The sequence below is a fragment of the Sinohyriopsis cumingii genome, chromosome 4 (genome assembly GCF_028554795.1).
Source record: "Sinohyriopsis cumingii isolate HCF-2022 chromosome 4, ASM2855479v2, whole genome shotgun sequence".
NCBI classification, from domain to species: Eukaryota; Metazoa; Mollusca; class Bivalvia; order Unionida; family Unionidae; genus Sinohyriopsis; species Sinohyriopsis cumingii.
The window spans coordinates 136583001-136603472 of NC_142964.1; the positions used below are offsets into that span (position 1 = coordinate 136583001).

General features: G+C 35.4%; 1 protein-coding gene across 1 annotated transcript in view; it reads right to left on the reverse strand.

Annotated features, from left to right (window-relative positions):
- LOC149802152 (uncharacterized) overlaps positions 1 to 19805 on the reverse strand; it is a 33628-nt gene extending 13823 nt beyond the window's left edge. Inside the window, exon 1 of the mRNA XM_089956899.1 lies at positions 19672 to 19805. Within this exon, the coding sequence (XP_089813025.1) occupies positions 19672 to 19805 (134 nt within the window). The remainder of the gene's footprint in view (positions 1 to 19671) is intronic.
- Positions 19806 to 20472: the final 667 nt, after the last annotated feature.

A 20472-nucleotide genomic window follows, 5' to 3' on the forward strand; every position in this document is an offset into this window, starting at 1 on the left:
TTAGAAGGCTCGATTGTAAATAATCTCTCAAACTCTTCCATATTATAATTAAGGCAAATACATATTGAAAATAGAATATATATATAATGATCAAAACAAAGAAAAAATGCAACTGGCTAATGTTAGGTTCTACAACGCCTTGTAACAAAGCCTGCGTGAACGAATTATGTGGATTTAACTTACAAAGTGTACGGAGAGGAAGTTTAGGACCTAAACCGTGCATGAAATGTGGTGGTGGAGTTAGAGAAGAAACGCAGTTGCATGTGCAATGTGGTGGTAAAAGATAGAGACAGCAGAAACGATATTATGATTAAATAAAATAACACCGATAATGATAATGTTAAAAGAAATGTGAAAAGATTATCCCGCTAGATTTTAAAAAATGATTTAAATTTAAACAAATAATACTAATATATATAATGGAGCAAAATGAGTTTGTGAAAATCCCATTACCAAAAATTGCGAAGCATCTCGTGAAGGTGTAATTAAAAATTCTCGACTAAAACAAACAGTCGATAATGTCACTAATACTGGTTATCTCATGATTAATACTAAGGGGAATAAACATTATTCCAGTCACAGATTTATTTGCAAATGTTTTCGAGGGGTAATGGAAGACGGTCTTGTGATCGATCATATCAACGGTAGAAAAATCGATAATAATTTATGTAATTTACGCGCTATCACAGAAAGCCAGAACAGCCCATTTGGAAATAATGGCAAACATTAGAAAATTGCAATACTTGTTTAATCTGTAAATACAGAAACTGACTAGGAAATAATATTTCAATCAATGAACGCCGTTGGCAAATATTTTGATATTTCAGTGCGTTTTGTAAAACATGTTGCAGATAATATTACCAACTCGGCGTTTTCCAAGAAATATAAACAAAAAATTACATTTCATTATTGTTAAGAGATAGATCTATGTAGAGTAATTAAGTAGTTGTTATTTTTGGGTGTCATCTTATTGTTACAATAGTTATTTCTAAATGATCATTGCTTTGATCTTTATTCCTAAGGGAGATAACTCTGTCAAGAATGTGTTAGCGTTATCACCCTGTATTGTATTCGCTTACTAATAAATTATATTGCTTTGGGTTGGTTATTTCCCCATCGTTTTGCAAATAATATAACCAAATCGGTACTTCAAAGCAATACAAACAAAGGTATCTTACTTCAGAGTATAACTCTATTGCATGACAAAGAAATTCAGCATCAATGACAGTCATGTGATTTTGATCTTTGTTCCTAAGGGAGATAACTCAGTCAATTGCATCACATACAAGGTTGACTGCGATCGTTGAATTTATATTTACGATTCTCCATGACGACGATTTATGGAAAGTTTTCATTGATAAGATCATTGGGTGACTTTTTTAGTTCATCAACGTTAAGCCATCGCATTTTAAAAGCTGGTAGATCTGCCCCTGTGATTTAAGAAATATTTTATTTATCCTTTTATGATTCATTTGATATTATGTTTATTTTACGACCTTCGTGAATCACAGTCCTTATCACAGATTCATGAAACAATTCAGCGTCAAAGTTTACTTGGTTTAGATGTTGTATCGTTTGATTTTTTGTTTAAGATTATCATTTGGAAACTGATATGTATACTGTTGAAATAATTGTTGTAATTCATCACTTACACGCATATGTTCTTGTTTATTTCTTTAGCCGGCGCTATATTGGAACTTTCATCCTTAGTTTTTGTTTTAGGATTTCTTCAGTGTAAATTACATTATAGAATATTCATTTGATGGAATTTGTACCATCAACATTGAAAGTTGTTCTGGATGTGTCATTCCATACTTTAAAATTTCGATATTGTGGAGTTGTTATTAAAAAAATCTCATTTTTTGTAAAATCATCTAACTTTGGCTCTGGTAATTCTTAATAAACAATTGCTTTTCCAGGCCAGCCTAAAACAGATATGATTCATCATCATCATCAGTCTCATGACCTAGTGTGGTCGTTGAGGCACTGTGCTGCTGAACATCTGACCAGTTCCCTCCACTTGTCTCGATCATGTGCCAATGCTTGTGTCTCCGCAAAACTTTTTCTGGTCCATTCTGTGATGTTGTCAGTCCACTTTTTTCTCTGTCTACCTCTCCTTCTGCCACCCTGGACGCTGCCCTGCAGGACTGTTGTGGATAGACTGTTGGCTCTAGTGACATGGCCATACCATTTCAGCTTTCTCCTTTTGACAGTGGTGAGGAGGTCCTCATATTGGCCTACTTCGTGCCTGATGGTGTTAACGCACTTCTTCATTTGTGATGTGGTCCATGTAAGAGTTGCCAAGGATGGTTCTGTAGCATCTCATTTCAAGTGACTGGATTCTTCGTTGTAATTCTGCTGTCAGGGTCCATGCCTCACATGAGTACAAAAAGACTGAGATGACTAGAGCTCGCAATAGTCTGATTTTAGTTTTCAGACAGATATTCTTGTCTCTCCAGATGGGTCTTAGCTTTGACTTAGCTGCCATTGTTTGTGCTTCTTTTGACAAAATTTCTGCTCTTGATCCCTCTTCAGTGATTATGGAACCAAGATATTTGAACTGGCTCACTGTTTCCAGTTCATGTCCTCTGACTTTAATCTTGGCTGAGATTTGTTTGCCACTATTTGTCATCAGTTTTGTCTTCTCAGCGCTTATCTCCATGTCAAATCTGGAAGATGTTTCATCCAGGTTCTTCACTAAGGTGGCTAGCTCGTCTTCACTGCCTGCCAGCCCATCAATGTCGTCTGCAAAGCGGAGGTTGGTGATGTTACGCCCTCCAATGCTGACTGTCCCACAGTGGTTTTCCAGGACTTCGCTCATGATGCGCTCTAAGTAGATGTTGAAAAGCGTGGGTGACAGGAGACAGCTTTGACGCACTCCGACTGTTGTCTGGAACCAGTCCCCCACAGCACCTTGGGCAATTACTGCACTGGTAGCCTTGGCGTACAGCTGCTTGATGGTATTGGTTAACTTTTGACCCATGTTATACTTCTTCATTGTGGCCCACAATGCCTCATGCCACACTCTGTCAAAGGCCTTTTTGAAATCTATGAACACATGATAGATGTCTTGTTGGTGTTGCGAGAACTTTTCGCACAGAACTCTGAGATTGAATATTTGTTCTGTTGTTCTTCTTCCAGATATGATATGATTGATCACTGATAAATATCCACAACGTAATCTTGAGAATATATTTCAATGCGGATCATGACGTTAGTTCATGAACTGTTATAGATATTTTTGTTTCTTTTTCCGTTACTGATTTTCCTCTGCGCTGAGATTCATCATTGATGTTTTCGGTTTAATAACTACCTATAGGTACGCTGACAACAATACAGTCTGGTGTTTCATTTGGTTCATTTTTGTTTGCAAATACATGCGAATTATTCGCCTGTAATCCACCGAATGATTTTGATCGGATGTTTGGCCAGCTGTAATATACTCGTGATTGTGCTAATGAGATTTGTTTTACCGGAATTGCAGTTGGAAAATTAACATTTAATTCACGACTAGTTGAGCTTGCTGATATCATTGTTGTCTTCGACGGAGCTGTATTATGTACAATCTGTTGTAGTAGCTCGTTCGGGGCTGACATTATTACTGTTACTATTATTATTATTATTATTATTATTATTATTATTATTATTATTATTATTATTATTAATAGTAGTAGTAGTATCTATATTATAATGTGGTAAATCAGACGTGGATTTTATCACATCTGTACCTTCGTGGTAAATTTTAGTCATTTGTGTGAACTAGGTATCTGATATTATTCCATCACGTAACAAAGATAACTTAGAATATCCCACTGTTGCTGTATAAAGTTTTATTATGTATTCATGTAATTTTGTATTTGTGCATGATGATATTTTCTTTTATAATAATATTGAAAATTCAAGCAATTGTTGTTGTTGACGAAACAAAAATTGTTATAATTATCGTTGACGTCATTGTTATTCCGGTTTCAGCAATAACAGCATATGCCGAATAAACAATTATGTCAATATCAATTATACGTATTGTATTTGTTTACTTTTATTGTATATTGATCAATGATATTTTTTAATTTTGTTTGCCACATGCATACTTGATTATATCTAAAATGTTGTGCTGCAACATCACGTTGAAGGCTCATTATTTAATTAGGTGGGAATTTAGATACTAATTCAAGGCACCAATAATAAATCAAGCCGAGTTTGTTTCTTCCGGTTCCACGGTAAATGTCTCCTCGTCGTTTTGATCTAACATCACTAACATAGATCCAGGAGATCCACCTAACAAAGTCAGTGGATAGCGCCGTGAAATCGGGGTAGATATTATAAATGTTGTAACGCTAAGTACTGAGAGCCTGTATATACCGGTTACCTCAGCGCGATGTTTAATGGTTTTATTGAGTGGTGACCATAATGCTTGGTCAGACACTACTGTAAATACCATGTTGATGATCTGCTTGTGGGGAATTTTAATCAGATTAATTTTTTTACGATATTAATAACATCTTCTTAATAACATCTTCTAGTTTTTTTAATATAATCGATATTACTCTGCGTTAGCGTGATGAACCCTGAGAATAATTTAGGATCTCCAATAACACTGTATATTAATCGTTTCAATATCTGACATAGCTGTTTTAATATCGCCAAGTTTTGTGTTAATATCGACGAGTTTCACGTCAACAGTCAAAAACTTTCCAAAGAATTCCTGTGCAATTTTTTAATTTTTCTAAAATGTCTACGAAGATTTGTAAACATATTTACGTGAACGTCATACTCAGGTCGTAGCGTGGTTAATTTAGTATCTACGCTATTATAGTTATTGTCTACATAATTTTTGTTGGATCTCTTAAAACAACTATTTTATTTCCATTCATGCTGAGTTCACCTGTCATTGTATCACCGGTAGATCGTAAAAGATTATCAACACGTTTTATAATTTCATTTCTAATAGTTGCTATTGCTATATTTGAGTCCCTGATTCTATCGCTTTCATTAAATACTGGAAGATTATCCCTAGTAGCTCCGATAAATCTACGAACTATTCATCTTGACAAATATCAACCTCATCTGGATCAACTCCAGAAAGATTCATAATATCAGCAAGTTCATCTTTAGTCGCGTAATTCGACAGATCGATATCATCTTTTTTCTTTCTCTCTTCCGGTGATCATAGATCTTTCGTAAATATATACCATTATACATTAAGATTTATTTAAATCGTCTATTTGTATAATCGTACACGACCTTATGCGGTGGTAATGTTGATCTCGATACAGCGTTAAGTACAGAAATTACTTCCCGGCCGCATATTGGAGGATCGTTTATTGTTTGTGTTGGCAATGTTGATAACCAGACAGGCGTTTTCATCAAGTGAGTTTTTATTGTGTTTATATAATTTATAAATTATTTTTGAGTCTAACGAAGTGCTTCTGGAAGTCTTAGGCCGCGTCCGTATCTTTAAGGAGTTTCTGGTAATCTTAGACCTTTCCCTCTTTCTTAATTATTTTCATGTTGCTCTCTTTAGTGCCATTCCAGCAGTGGTTCCAACAGTACCATGTGCGGCTGCTTTTGCAACGGCAGCTGCGGCAGCGGCAATTAATGCTGAAATAGTCGTGAGAAGTGGAAATACACCACCTATTTTAACAATATGTTTAATCGCACCCGCGGTAAGATTAAATTTAATACCTGTCTTTGTTTGGCTTTATTAAAGTGTTTAAGTTGACGTTCTGACAGTGATAATTTATTCGGGCCAGTTGCGATTTGTTCTGATGTTAGTGATATTTTCATTCCTCAGTTCTTTGCTGAATTTCATTGATGAAGATTTTAATCTGACCAGGAGTCAGACTGACACTGGCATGATGATATGACATTATAAATATCGTGAGTGATCTAATTACACATCATTTTGTAAGCGATGTTACATATTTTCAACTGGGGCATCAATAACTCTCATTCGTCCATCAACATCTGATTTGTCGCTGAGTATAACAGGAACTGCTCTGTAATTAACACCAGCGCCTGGATTTACACGACCTCGAAAATGAATAACAACAACAGATTGTCTAGATAAATCAAGATGTTCCAGTGAAAATTAATAAATCGGATACAGATTTATCAAATCTAACTGTGATATTTGTAAACCGGTATATATGTTCTGATCACATCCCATACATGTCATTAAACGATGATATGCACGTGCTATGTAATTATTTTCAAAATTTTAGGTTATATCTTCGGATGGTTCTTGATGTCCATTGATCCGTAAATAAACTTTATTAACTGTAAAGTTGTTAAATATCATATGACTATGTTCTTGATTATCTAATCGATCAGCATTTTGTAAAGCGATAACTATATGCCTTGGCACAGACACTCCTTGTTGGGATGCAGTAATATTACTTTAAATGCTATCTGTGGTCATTGTTAACCATGATAACAATGATTTACCACCTGAATCCTTAAAAGAAAGTAATTTTTGTTCCTCAGCAATTGATGGAGTCATCAATGGCATCCATAGTGAAAATTTAAATAATAATACTTTACCAGCCGAAACGACGCTTGGTTGCCAATTAACATCATTAACGTTTCTAACATTTCTACAAAATCCAAAGATGTGTGATAATGGAATAACGCATGAAAATCTTCTACGACCATCCTTCAACATTAATTTACGTGTAGCAAAACCTAGGCTATAATTTGGTCTGGTACTAATAATCATGTTTCAGCATCAATATCAGCAGCGTTTGCATTGTTTCTTGGTCGTTTTATATCATACTGGTTACTTTCAGGGTTATCCGCGTTTTAGTTGGCAAACATCATTGACGGACCAGCTGATCTTGTATAATCATCTGAATATCTTGCTAAATTTATTATCTTTGTAGCAACATCAACGTCTTTTTTAGTTGTTTCAATATTTTGTCCGTCAATCATGTACGTAGCGCTATCAAACAACGCCATAATACCATTGTTAACAAAACCAGCTACAACATCGGCTCTATATGCTGTATTAAGAGGGACATAGGTTACAATCTCGCCTTCTACTTCAATAAATGTTTCAGCAGGTAAGAAATATCTGCTTTTATCTCGAACGTGTAGTTCGATTCTTCCTCGTGCGTTAGATACACGTGTGTAGTCAGAATAATACTGATAATCGAGTATAGATTCACCTTTAAGAACTGTTGCGTCCATGTCGAACTCTGGATCGGATATACGCTTGAACATTTTATTATAACTATCTTCGTCTAACACGAAGACCACGTCCTAAAATGAAACTTGAATATTTCAGCATAATTTCATTAGTCAATTTTGTAGGAACAACTTCATTAACAGCCAATTCTGCTAGTATTTGATTTGCAGCTTGATTTACTATTTTACTGATATTTGCAGGCACAATTTCAGTACTGGGTAATTTTACTGGTGGTTGTGATTTTCTTCGCATTAATCGGGCTAATCTTTCTTTGATTGCTGAAAATGCTTTACCGGCAACATTACCAACAGCACCAATAACCTTATCTCGAATAACGTCAATAGCCTTCATTCCTAATTGTTTTGCAATCGGTATTGCTTTTGGAGCTACCCTCGCAAATAAACCTTGAACATCATCACCAAGTCCATCTCCGTAAATTGCTTTATAAGTAGGTAATCGTGAATTTACTACCATGACCATGATCAGTCCACGTTGAGCTTTATATACGATCATTTTATTTATTATTCTTTTATCTAATCCCAGCCATCTTAATCGCTATAATAATCATCAGTAACTTCATCGATGACAGATCGATAAAAATTAATGTCCATGATGCCGCCAGTAAATAAACGCCACCAAAAATCATATATTTCATAAACGGTTTCTGGAAAATTATTTCCTGCGCGCTTTCCTCCAATCAGAATTTCCAACCTATCTACGTCAGAAAGAACATTGTTAGGAAATGCGCCAAGATCACTTCCACCTGATGTAATCAGGGAAGAAAGACCACTTCCAGTTGCTCCTTCTTCTTCCTCACTTATTGTTCTGAGATGTCGTTCGTGTTGTGACCGTTCCTGCTCTGCCATATATTTTTCTATTTTTGCGCGATAATCATTATATCTTCAATCATCAAAACTGACCTGATCTTCATTGTAGTATATGCGAAATATCCATTTGTACCAGGTTGTCACGACCTCCATACCGAGGATTGTATCCAGGTTTTAAAAATTCGTTTTTTTTTATTGATACTTTCCGCTGAAAGTTTTGATAATGTATCAACGTCTTTAATTTCTTTTCTTATGAAACTAATACTTCCGCTGTTAAATTTATCACTCAGTACAATTTTACGCTCATCTTGATCTTTTCTTGGTGGTTCTGATATATGACTTTTTATTTCACCTATATCAGCACGAACTCTGCCAATACCTTCAAGTATTTCTTCAGGAGTAGGTTGTGCAGCAGCTATCTCAGTTGGAAGATCTCGTAAAATCTTTTTCGTTTGTTTAGTTCTTCTAGCTATCTTTTCAGTTTGTTCAGGAGTTTATTTTAACGTAGGAAGAAGTAGCCTCTGAAACTCTTTCAGTAACTTTTGTAACAGGTTTTAATAATTTTTCTGTGCCATCTGCAAATTCAACTTGTGCTTCTTGACGTTCTTGCAATTTTTGTCTAACAGAATCACGAACATTAATAAATTTTGTGATTGCTTCTAATCTCTCTCTCTCTCGAGCTAATCTAGCTGTATAATACCCCATAGCTGGTACCATTATTGATATAATAATGATTTAATTATAGCAGCAGGGAGGGTACGACCATCGAGTTAGTCCAATTTCGTAATATACGAGTACACTATTATATTTCAGTACATCAAAAAGCAAAATAATAAAATGAACTAACCCAATTAGAGAAGCCTCCACTGGTAATTAGAAGACCTAATTTTAGCGTTACTTACGTTATTTAATCGTCTTTTTTAAAAGGGTTTATTTCAATTTTAGAACCTTCAAAAAGTGGTCTGTTCCCCCTCCCTGCTGATATTTCAATGCAAATACGCATTGCCTACATTAGTCGTCTAAATACATTAATATTGCAAATAAGGATAAAGTCATTCTAACCAACATCGTTCTATTTTCTTTTTAATTGTTTGCTTGAACCATCACCAGAATCTAAAATATAAACAAACATACATTCCCTGCATGCGATCCAGTGATGTATACATTGCCGCAAGGTGGAACTCTTCTAAAGTTGTGTCATGGTCAAAACTGCTGCTGCTCTCTGTGATATGTTGCAACTGTTTGTCAGATTTATTCGTATTTGTTAGACAGATTCGATTCCGCAACAGTAAGAAGAGACCATTCGAAAGTCCCTCCACTTAAACCGGCCCCTTTTAAAAATACATATTTAAAAAATAAAAATCCACAGTCTATGGTGTCGAAACTGAAATCGATTAGATGATTACAACTGGGAATGTCTCTTCTATGTGTCTTCATTGCTGAGGCTGGGAACGCGATCATTGTGGGAACAGTTCAAAATGTTTGGCTCGTTTTAGTTTACTGCGTGCACCCGAAAGTGACAAGTTTAACAGCCTTATATTCATTCTCTCTTGCTTGTGCCTTCATGTATGCCATAATTGTCATGTCTGTGTCTTTTCTTCTACATTTATATATTCGTTTAATTTCAGTCGTATCTTACTTTGCTTCAACTTCTGCTCGTTCTTCTATGGCCCCAAGTGGCCGAGTGGTCTAAAGCGCTCTCCGTTACGGATCACTGCCATCTCACCTCTGTCTGCGTGGGTTCGATTCTCGGATTCGGCCAATGTGGGTGTCACGTTTGCCTGCCCGCGATTACGTAAGTCAGGAACAAGGGGATGGGTTAGCGCCATGAGTATGTCCACCCTGCACTGTCGTGGCGATTCGTGTTTCTACAAGAGTTCTCTTCGTTCGGTGTCAAAACTAACATGCAGACGTTAGAAGCTTTGTTTTAGAACAAAGGACCCTCGATGCTGTTGTAAATCTCCCCGCGTTGACAGATGGCCTGAGGCTCGTCTGTTAATCTGGACCGACTGGGGGAGAATTGATATTCAGTCAGAACTGAGAAAGGGTGGGGCCATCAATTCGAACCAGAATTTAACAGTCATTTGGGCTGGGAACAAATTAGTCATTGTGAAGCATCGTGCTGACAAGTTGTAGCAATAACTCTGGGAGCAACTCGTGATTTGGCGGGAAAAACCTTGGTACATTCAAGGACAGAAAGCTTCGTAAAGGTCAGTGAGTTATTTGCTCGATTGATGCAGAATGTTACGGCATTGTAATTGTAATTATGTGCAGTATGTATGTTTACTTACTAGAATCGTTAGTACGTAGAATTACCTTTGTATTGTTTAATTTACATGCGTACTTGATAAATGAGCTATGATTATGTAGATTGCTCGCTCGTCAGAATTAATATTGTAATTCGCTATTTAGTTACTTCGTGGTAAACTAGTGTATTTATTTATGTGATATTCTAGATTTTGCAACTGTTGAATTGAATTGTAACTTTAGAAATGGTTGCAGTGTGTAAAATTAAATAATATGGATATTTGAATATTTGTGTACACTTGTGGGAGTGTAATGTACATAAATGCGTCTGATTGTTGTGATATTGTTGAGAATAATGAGATTAAGAATATATATATATATATATATATATATATATATATATATATATATATATATATATATATATATATATATATATATATATATCTATATATATTATATATATATATATATATATATATATATATATATATATATATATATATATATATATATATATATATATATATATATATATATATATATATATATATATATATATATATATATATATATATATATATATATATATATATATATATATATATATATATATATATATGATGTGACGCAATTTAATGATTTCTGTATGATAAGTAGGATACCGCTCTTATTGCAACGTTGTTTCTATAAGGACGTGTGGGTTTTTCGATGTGCACGAATGCGTGACCAAAGATGTAGATAGCCTTGATCTGATGATTGATTGATTGTTGATGTAGTGTGAGGCGAGATGGCTAACACAAATGCTAACGTCCTTGTCTTTTTCATAGGAAGCTTTTGGGGACAGAACTACCGGGCAGTCAAGTCCGGAGTCTCAGAGAGACAGGATAGAACAAGGCAGTAGGCCGAGAACAAGCCTAGTTGCTGGAGAAAGAGAGAGATAAGGAGGAGGAGGAGAAAAGGAGACAAAAGGGGAAGAGGATAGGAAGAATCGGAGTACGGAGAACGCCTGAAGGAGGAAAGAAGAATTGGCGGGGTAAACACAGATGAGTAGAAACCAAGTACAGGGGAAAGCCATCTCGCACTATAATCACGTGATGAAATAAGTTGTTACATGGTCGAGAGGAAGAAGATTGGTTGAGAAATTAATATCGTTTAATTTGTATTAAAGTATTATTCTTTTGAATTTCACCTTTGTGTTCTTAATAATTTAATTGTCGGTATTGCTGACTGGGGGCTCGGAGCTTTACCTCTCTCTATCACTAATTTCACTTCCTACAAAAACGAGCCAGGGTGGGAATTCCACAGTAATTCAAATACATATTGGGATCATCCCACCCCAACGCATAACAGTGGGTTACATAGAACTTCACGGTGGGTATGTGAGAAAGCTTGCCAGTAGCTTCTCGTAGGTTCTTTCCGGGGTTTTCCCGGGTTCTTCCTTCACCATTAATACTGGCCGCCATGTATAGCCTATCGTGTATGTAAAATGACGTTGGGGCCCCGAGTGGCCAAGTGGTCTAAAACGATCTCTGTTACGGATCACTGCCTTCTCACCTCTGTTTGCGTGAGTTCGAGTCTAGGATTTGGACAATGTGGGTATGTGAGAAAGCTTGCCAGTAGCTTCTTGTGGGTCAGTGGTTCTTCCTGAGGTTTTCCCAGGTTCTTCCTCCACCATTAATACTAGCCGCCATGCATAGCCTATCGTGTGCTGTAAAATGGCGTTAAATCCCACAACAAACAAACAAAAATGGAGTTAAACCCTACAACAACAACAACAACAACTGCTCGTTCGTTCATTTGTTTCTAGATTATTCTTTTCGAATGGTATTAATTTACATAATGACTGCTGAAGTGGCAGATACAGTTGATAAGACCAAAACTGCCAATATATGTTCAAATAATATTAAAACTTTAAATGTTAATAGAATCTAAGCGCATGTAGTGTTAACATTAAATTGATAATTAATCAGACCCGACCCTTCTGTCTCTTGCACACAAACCGAATGCTTCTCCTCGCCGACCATATCTCATTTGCAATTGAAAAAGACGATATAAAAGTCATTTTCTTTCACTTTCACTAGATGAGAATAAATGTTTCATAAGTAACGATTTCCAGGAAAGAAAGAGTCACTTTTGAGTTAGCAATCAAAAACGTTTAGCTGGCTACAATACGGCCCGAGAAATTCATTCGTTAATTTTCTAAGGTGATTAATATAGTAATAAATACGGTCTCCATGAATATCACTATTCCGGGGCAATCTATCGTCACTCTACTGGACAATTGCTAACCTCAGATTACTGAAACTAATAAATGAATGCATAAAATCGTGTATTAAGCCAAAGGGGTTTATTTACCGGGCAAATCCAACGTTCGGGTGAATTCCGCTAGAAGTCACTTGTTTTCCCATTATTCCCAAGGATTTCTAGACAACAACCGTTGTCTATTGAAAATTCAAGCAACTTCCCAAGACTATACATACTTTTCATCTAATAAATGAATGACCTCGAATATCACAAGTTCACATTTGCATCACAACTTCAGAACTGCGTGATTTCTCTGTATTATCTTTCTGAAACGTGGCGCACGTACTTCACACAAGAAAATATAAATACGACACAAACACCAAAGACAGGAAACTATTTTCCTACTCCATCCCTAGGTCAGTCAAATCAGTATTTTTAAGACTCATTTCGCATGTAACTCTACACCATATTTACCATCATAGCGACAATAAAAGGCTTCTCAAGATAATGCAACAATCTTTTCTCAGTTATTCCATTGTTCAAATTATCAGTCCCTATAACAAATAGTTCACATAGAAATACACATTCAACACAATTAGATTTTAATAGGAACTACTAGGCTATACTATACTAAACCATGTCATCATGAAATCTCATTAACTCTGCACGCTGTGACATTAGCTCATAGCAATTGATTAATTATCGCGATGAGGAATATTTCCACGAAATAGACTTCCCATAATCAAGTAACTAATCACATAAATTTAATACATCAAATAAAAATAGAGAAGTAAATACAAATGGCAGCAAGCATGCTTTTGAGTCCTTTTTGACAGTGGAGGCTGTAGAAGAAATCTTGTTTAGGTCTTGGTATTCCCCATGAATATCTATGTGACCTAATTCCTGATAGGTCAGCTAGGTACATGAACTTGTTGGTTTTCAAACCTTTCTGCAACTTCGCTTAAGACCATTGAGTCGTATCCAATGAACTCAAATAGTCTTGAATGTCCTGATATACCACAATGATGCAATCCAGACTGTCTTTTTACGGTTTACAAAATGTCCAAAGGGGTGTATTAATTCAATGTCAATATGCATTTGTAATGCAGATGAATAATTTAAATGAATAATTCCTATCTCTATATGTCTGAACACAACTGTTAATCTAATCAATGGATTAAAAAAACGGACCGAAACGGGAGTGAATTATTTGTTACCAAGTTCTTATTGGTACAAATTTGCGCTTGAACTAATACGTAATAATAAAATCGAGATTTTCCGCAAATATCAAAGAAAGACATATTACTTCTTGTATTACAAAGAGAAATTATTTGTTTGGTATTTTTTATTGTGTGAAGATAATTTTAGCTCATGATACAAATTTATGATGACTAAATTGCTTTGTTCATGTGAATATAATCTTATCTCATGTTACACGTTCAGGATGACTAAATTACCTTGATCATGTGAAGATAATCTTCTCTCATGTTACACGTTCAGGATGACTAAATTACCTTGATCATGTGAATATAATCTTATCTCATGTTACACGTTCAGGATGACTAAATTACCTTGATCATGTGAATATAATCTTATCTCATGTTACACGTTCAGGATGACTAAATTACCTTGATCATGTGAATATAATCTTATCTCATGTTACACGTTCAGGATGACTAAATTACCTTGATCATGTGAATATAATCTTATCTCATGTTACACGTTCAGGATGACTAAATTACCTTGATCATGTGAAGATAATCTTATCTCATGTTACACGTTTAGGATGACTAAATTACCTTGATCATGTGAAGATAATCTTCTCTCATGTTACACGTTCAGGATGACTAAATTACCTTGATCATGTGAAGATAATCTTATCTCATGTTACACGTTCAGGATGACTAAATTACCTTGATCATGTGAAGATAATCTTATCTCATGTTACACGTTCAGGATGACTAAATTACCTTGATCATGTGAAGATAATCTTATCTCATGTTACACGTTCAGGATGACTAAATTACCTTGATCATGTGAATATAATCTTATCTCATGTTACACGTTCAGGATGACTAAATTACCTTGATCATGTGAAGATAATCTTCTCTCATGTTACACGTTCAGGATGACTAAATTACCTTGATCATGTGAAGATAATCTTATCTCATGTTACACGTTCAGGATGACTAAATTACCTTGATCATGTGAATATAATCTTATCTCATGTTACACGTTTAGGATGACTAAATTACCTTGATCATGTGAAGATAATCTTATCTCATGTTACACGTTTAGGATGACTAAATTACCTTGATCATGTGAAGATAATCTTCTCTCATGTTACACGTTCAGGATGACTAAATTACCTTGATCATGTGAAGATAATCTTATCTCATGTTACACGTTCAGGATGACTAAATTACCTTGATCATGTGAAGATAATCTTATCTCATGTTACACGTTCAGGATGACTAAATTACCTTGATCATGTGAAGATAATCTTATCTCATGTTACACGTTCAGGATGACTAAATTACCTTGATCATGTGAATATAATCTTATCTCATGTTACACGTTTAGGATGACTAAATTACCTTGATCATGTGAAGATAATCTTATCTCATGTTACACGTTTAGGATGACTAAATTACCTTGATCATGTGAAGATAATCTTATCTCATGTTACACGTTCAGGATGACTAAATTACCTTGATCATGTGAATATAATCTTATCTCATGTTACACGTTTAGGATGACTAAATTACCTTGATCATGTGAAGATAATCTTATCTCATGTTACACGTTTAGGATGACTAAATTACCTTGATCATGTGAACATAATCTTATCTCATGTTACACGTTTAGGATGACTAAATTACCTTGATCATGTGAAGATAATCTTATCTCATGTTACACGTTCAGGATGACTAAATTACCTTGATCATGTGAAGATAATCTTCTCTCATGTTACACGTTCAGGATGACTAAATTACCTTGATCATGTGAAGATAATCTTCTCTCATGTTACACGTTTAGGATGACTAAATTACCTTGATCATGTGAAGATAATCTTATCTCATGTTACACGTTCAGGATGACTAAATTACCTTGATCATGTGAAGATAATCTTCTCTCATGTTACACGTTTAGGATGACTAAATTACCTTGATCATGTGAAGATAATCTTCTCTCATGTTACACGTTTAGGATGACTAAATTACCTTGATCATGTGAAGATAATCTTATCTCATGATCACGTTCAGGATGACTAAATTGCTAACAACAACCAACAACATAGGATGACTAAATTACCAACAAAAACCAGCAACATATGATGACTAAATCACCAACAACAACCAGCAATATATCATTAGTTGATTTATCAGATTTCAGAAATTATTTTTTATAAAATCTTACGTCCGCCATTGATTCGCTGAAACTGAAGTTTTCATATAAAATCGCCTTTGTTTTTTTTCTCCAAATGAATACAAAATGAAACTCTCCAGAAACGTAGTTGCCCAGCCTATGTAAAAAATCACTGAACGTCACATGGACCGAAGAAACAAAAAAAAAAAAGGAAACAAAACAATGCTAACAAGATTTTTTTTGTGATTCTAAATATCAAATTGAAAACGCAAATAACAGCGCTTTGTATTCTTTTGTGTCATCTGTAAAACACAAAAGGTTATAAAATAAAAAAGATAAAAATCAGAAAAAGACTTAATGTGTCATTGGTTTTAAATCACGCATCGATTACACTTTCTGCAAATTAAGAAAAGTACCAAAAACAAAACAAAGAATGAAGTAAACAATGACATTGGCCTTTTGAAATGTACTTCTAAGATCACGAACTACTACTTACACTGGACAGACAAAAAAAAAAAAAAACGTTGGGTAAACAGATTGTTGTTAGTTTGGATTCAATTTCTGTCGTGAAGTGATTGTTTTCATGAAATACATAAACTTATTATGTATCTACAGCTCAAAATTGTTTAACGAAAGTGTTTGTTTTTATCGATCGAAGTTTCTTTTTGTTTCAGGAACGACTTATACATAATGAATTTTGGGAAACATTTAAAAAAACGGGTACTTTGAATCTCATACAGTATGGAGATAGAGAGGCTTTGAAAGGTACAGATTTTCTTGTTTCAAATATCACAAGCTGCAATCAAAAGTAAATACAACTAGGCATGCATCGTAAAAATAAACAGTAAAGAGAAAGGAGGAAAGGCTTACGTTGATGTTAATCGTTCAAAATATACGTGGACAACACCTTATCTAGTCTGTACCCCTGTGACAGCAGTTAATGAATCGATGTGAAATCTCACCCTAAAGCAATGTTTCCTCCGGCAATGGCAAACGCGATGTACTTGACGAATTCCGCCATAGTCGGCTAGATCATAATAATAATAATAAGAATAATAATAATAAGATGATGATGATGATGATGATGATGATGATGATGATGATGAGTATGTGTGTGTGATTTGGATTTTTAACGTAGCTTTTACCAATTTTTCAGTCATTTCGCTACGATATCTGCAGTGTGGCAGTTTCTAATGATGCCTAGCACTGGAGCATCATGTCGCAGACATGTAGCATGATGTCCCACCCAGTCACATTATCCCAACACCAGGCCGACCAGTCCTAACACTAACCTTTTAATGCTGAGCGCCAAGCTGTTAGTACCATTTTTGTAAGTTATTGCTATGACTCGGCCGGGGATCAAACCCACAACCTCCCGCATCCGAGGCGGACAAAAAGATGATGATGATAAAGAAGAAAAAGATGATGATGATGAGTAGGAAGATTTGAAGAAGAATGCATGTGTTAAAAGTGAACGATGTTCGAGTACAGAAAATATTACATGTATACATAAATAAATGATAACAAATTCAGTACAAATGACACTATGGCATGATATAAGACAAAAGAACACATGTGTTGTATTCCCAGTGGGCGGATAGAACATGTTTAGTACGGAGTAGGAATATTATATATATTTTAGCTGATTTACATTGGGGAATGTCTCTTAACTGATGTATGATGGGAAATTGATGAACACATGGCACGGTTCAGAAGTTTTGTTTTTATTGTATTGATTAAATCGTTTTGTTTAAGGCATTTGCGCCAAATATTCAACACTTTTGCACCCGCTAGCAGACTCAGTCGAAGATCAAATGTTGTTGTTTTAGTCATCGTCCTTTAAATATGATATTGGCTTCATGGTAATCTTTAAAGGTATCTAGTTCATGGTTTGAACCAACCGGTTTCATTGAAGTGAGTACGTAGGCACCGATATATCTTTAATTACCTTTAATTAAACAGTGACAATGTTGATACATTTCCATTTTGTCGGAACAATGGAAATGTCTAACTATGGCTTGTTTTCGTGTTTCTTGTTGTTGATACTTTCATTGTAGATTTCAGTACTTAGTCTCCCTCTACGTTATGTGTGGTGTCACGCTGTAAACCAGCGTCATCTAAGAATTCTTCGTCAAAACATTCTGTCTAAAATAATGTCAACCAAGACAAGCATCTCGTGGCCGTAGGTATTGTAAATTGCCTAAAAATCATATTAAGGAAACAAAACATCACATCGATATCTTGAAATGCCGCCATCAGAAGAAGAAGAAAAAATTAAAATTTTAAACCAAAAATGTATTTATGTTGTACGAAAAGTTCATCCTTACATAGTAATTGATTTAATGTTTTATAGTCTAAGACAGTTATGTTATTGGTCGTTATGATTTCATGTTTTAAAAACTTTTCCATACATGTCATTGGTGTTGTCTGGCTATTCTAACTGCATTTTAAACCTTTCTTAATAAATTAAAGCAGTCGATACACACAACACGTGTCTTATGAAACAGGCACAAAAAACTAACAGCTGAGCCAGGTTCTATTCATCAGAAATCATCATTCATTAGAAAAGTGACCGATTAAAGACTTTTACTATTTAAATAAGAAAATAGAAATATTGTTTTCAGACGGCAAACTATTTTTCTTTAAATACTCCTTTTCTAATTCTTAATATTTACATTCGAAACTATTCAATATTGCAAATACGATTCTCAAGTAAACACGATTACGATGATGAGGCCTTTCTTTGCAAAGGCTGTAATTATCAGTAAGAGTTTATCTCCCTCAGTTGCAATATCAGGCGTCGTGCGTATAAGATAAGACACTGCCCCAAATGGCTGAGATTTTTACGGTATGTAGGGTTTGGCAGCCAAATATAATTATCAGTTGTTATTTATTACTTTATTTATTACTTCATTTATTATTAATTTATTAAAATATGTATTAATTGCAGGAGTTCAAAATGTATCGAGGGTCCGTCATTTGAGGTTGGTGTCACAGGATTCATGGCATCACCTGGAAAATTCCTTGCGATGCGACCAGGAATCTTATATTAAGGGATCATCACTTCCTCCATATTCAAACTAGCGGTTTCCACAAATGTTGTCTTTATTATATGTTGAGTCTGCTGACAAGGCAAGATCATGTTTAGCACCTGACTCTGGATCCGAAGCCTATTTTCCCTTCTCATGGTTCTCTATAACAAGTTGTCTTCATAATCTTAGATGGTTTTCTACCTATCTTTTTGTCCTCTCTACATGTCTGCTTCTTTTCTTCTGTATTTCTGTCTGTTTTGAAACTTTGGTTTCATCCCCTTTGCTCCCACTTGCCTGTACAGTACTATCACATTTACCTTTTTTATTTCTTATCGTCTTTCTTTGCTTTTCAATAAGCATCTTTTTATACGGTGATGACGTTAAGTTCATGGCTGATGACTGGATATTCTAGGCTTTAGAGAAAGTTTAAGCAATATGTTCATAAATGTTGAATCGTCTGCAGTTTCGCATTCTTTATGAGATACCCCCAAGGTAGCACTTTCCGTTCTTCCAACAAGAATAGCTTCGTCGAACATTTTCCAATTGCATGTATCCTCGACGGTTATGGCAGAGTGATGTGTTTGTTGATTATCAGGTGACTGAGTATAAATTAGATTGTCTGTCTCTAGATTACCCAACCCATCCACAGTGGCTGTATTACTACCAGTTAGCAGAAATTCAACCGTTTTACTTTGGTTCAGTCAATGTTTCTTCATTGTTAGAAGTGATCATAACGTTACTAAGCGATCGATTATCAACTGACCTATGTCCCTCATCAGTCGATGTTTCTGTATTGCCTGGCCCACTTGCAATAACTATAGGAATACTAAGTGATTGCTTGTCAGCTGTCTTGTCCTCTTGAACAGATGTTTCTGCATCAACCGACCTCTCCGACATGTCTATGCAGCCAGTAACCGACAGGTGATCGGCTGTCTTTCTTTTATTTAATCAGTTGTGATGACATAGGTAGTGTTTGTTGACACCCATTAGGCCTATCTGATACTGGTTACGGTTCATCATTTACCCATAGAAGCAACAAAATCGTCATCTATGAACTTATTTGGATTACAAGACCAAAGTCTACAGGCTTCAAAACCAGCGACAGCTTTCTATAAACTGGCAGATCGGTTATATGATGCAGATTTGTTTTAGCAACTTTAAATGCACTGATTCGACTTCCTGGATTTAGTGCCTTGAAAAATGTGAAAGGTTATCAACACAATCCCTTTCTCGCGTGCATAGAGAACAGCGTCCAACGTTTTATGGCTATGGTACCCATCAAGAAGAAGAATGAGTGAAGAGTCTTTCATACATTACACACAAGTGAAATATCCCAGCCATTGCAAGAAAATATGACTGTCTGTCCACCCACTTGGGCTACACAAGCCCAGTGCTCCGACTGGTGCGCCATTCTTCAGTGATGGAACCATTTGTTTACGTGGGTAGATAAATGCTAGCGGTGGAAAGGTACCGGCCGCATTCATGGCACATATTATAGTAATAGTTTTACCACGTTCACCGCTGTAACTTTATCAACTGATCTAACACCTTTTGATGCAATATT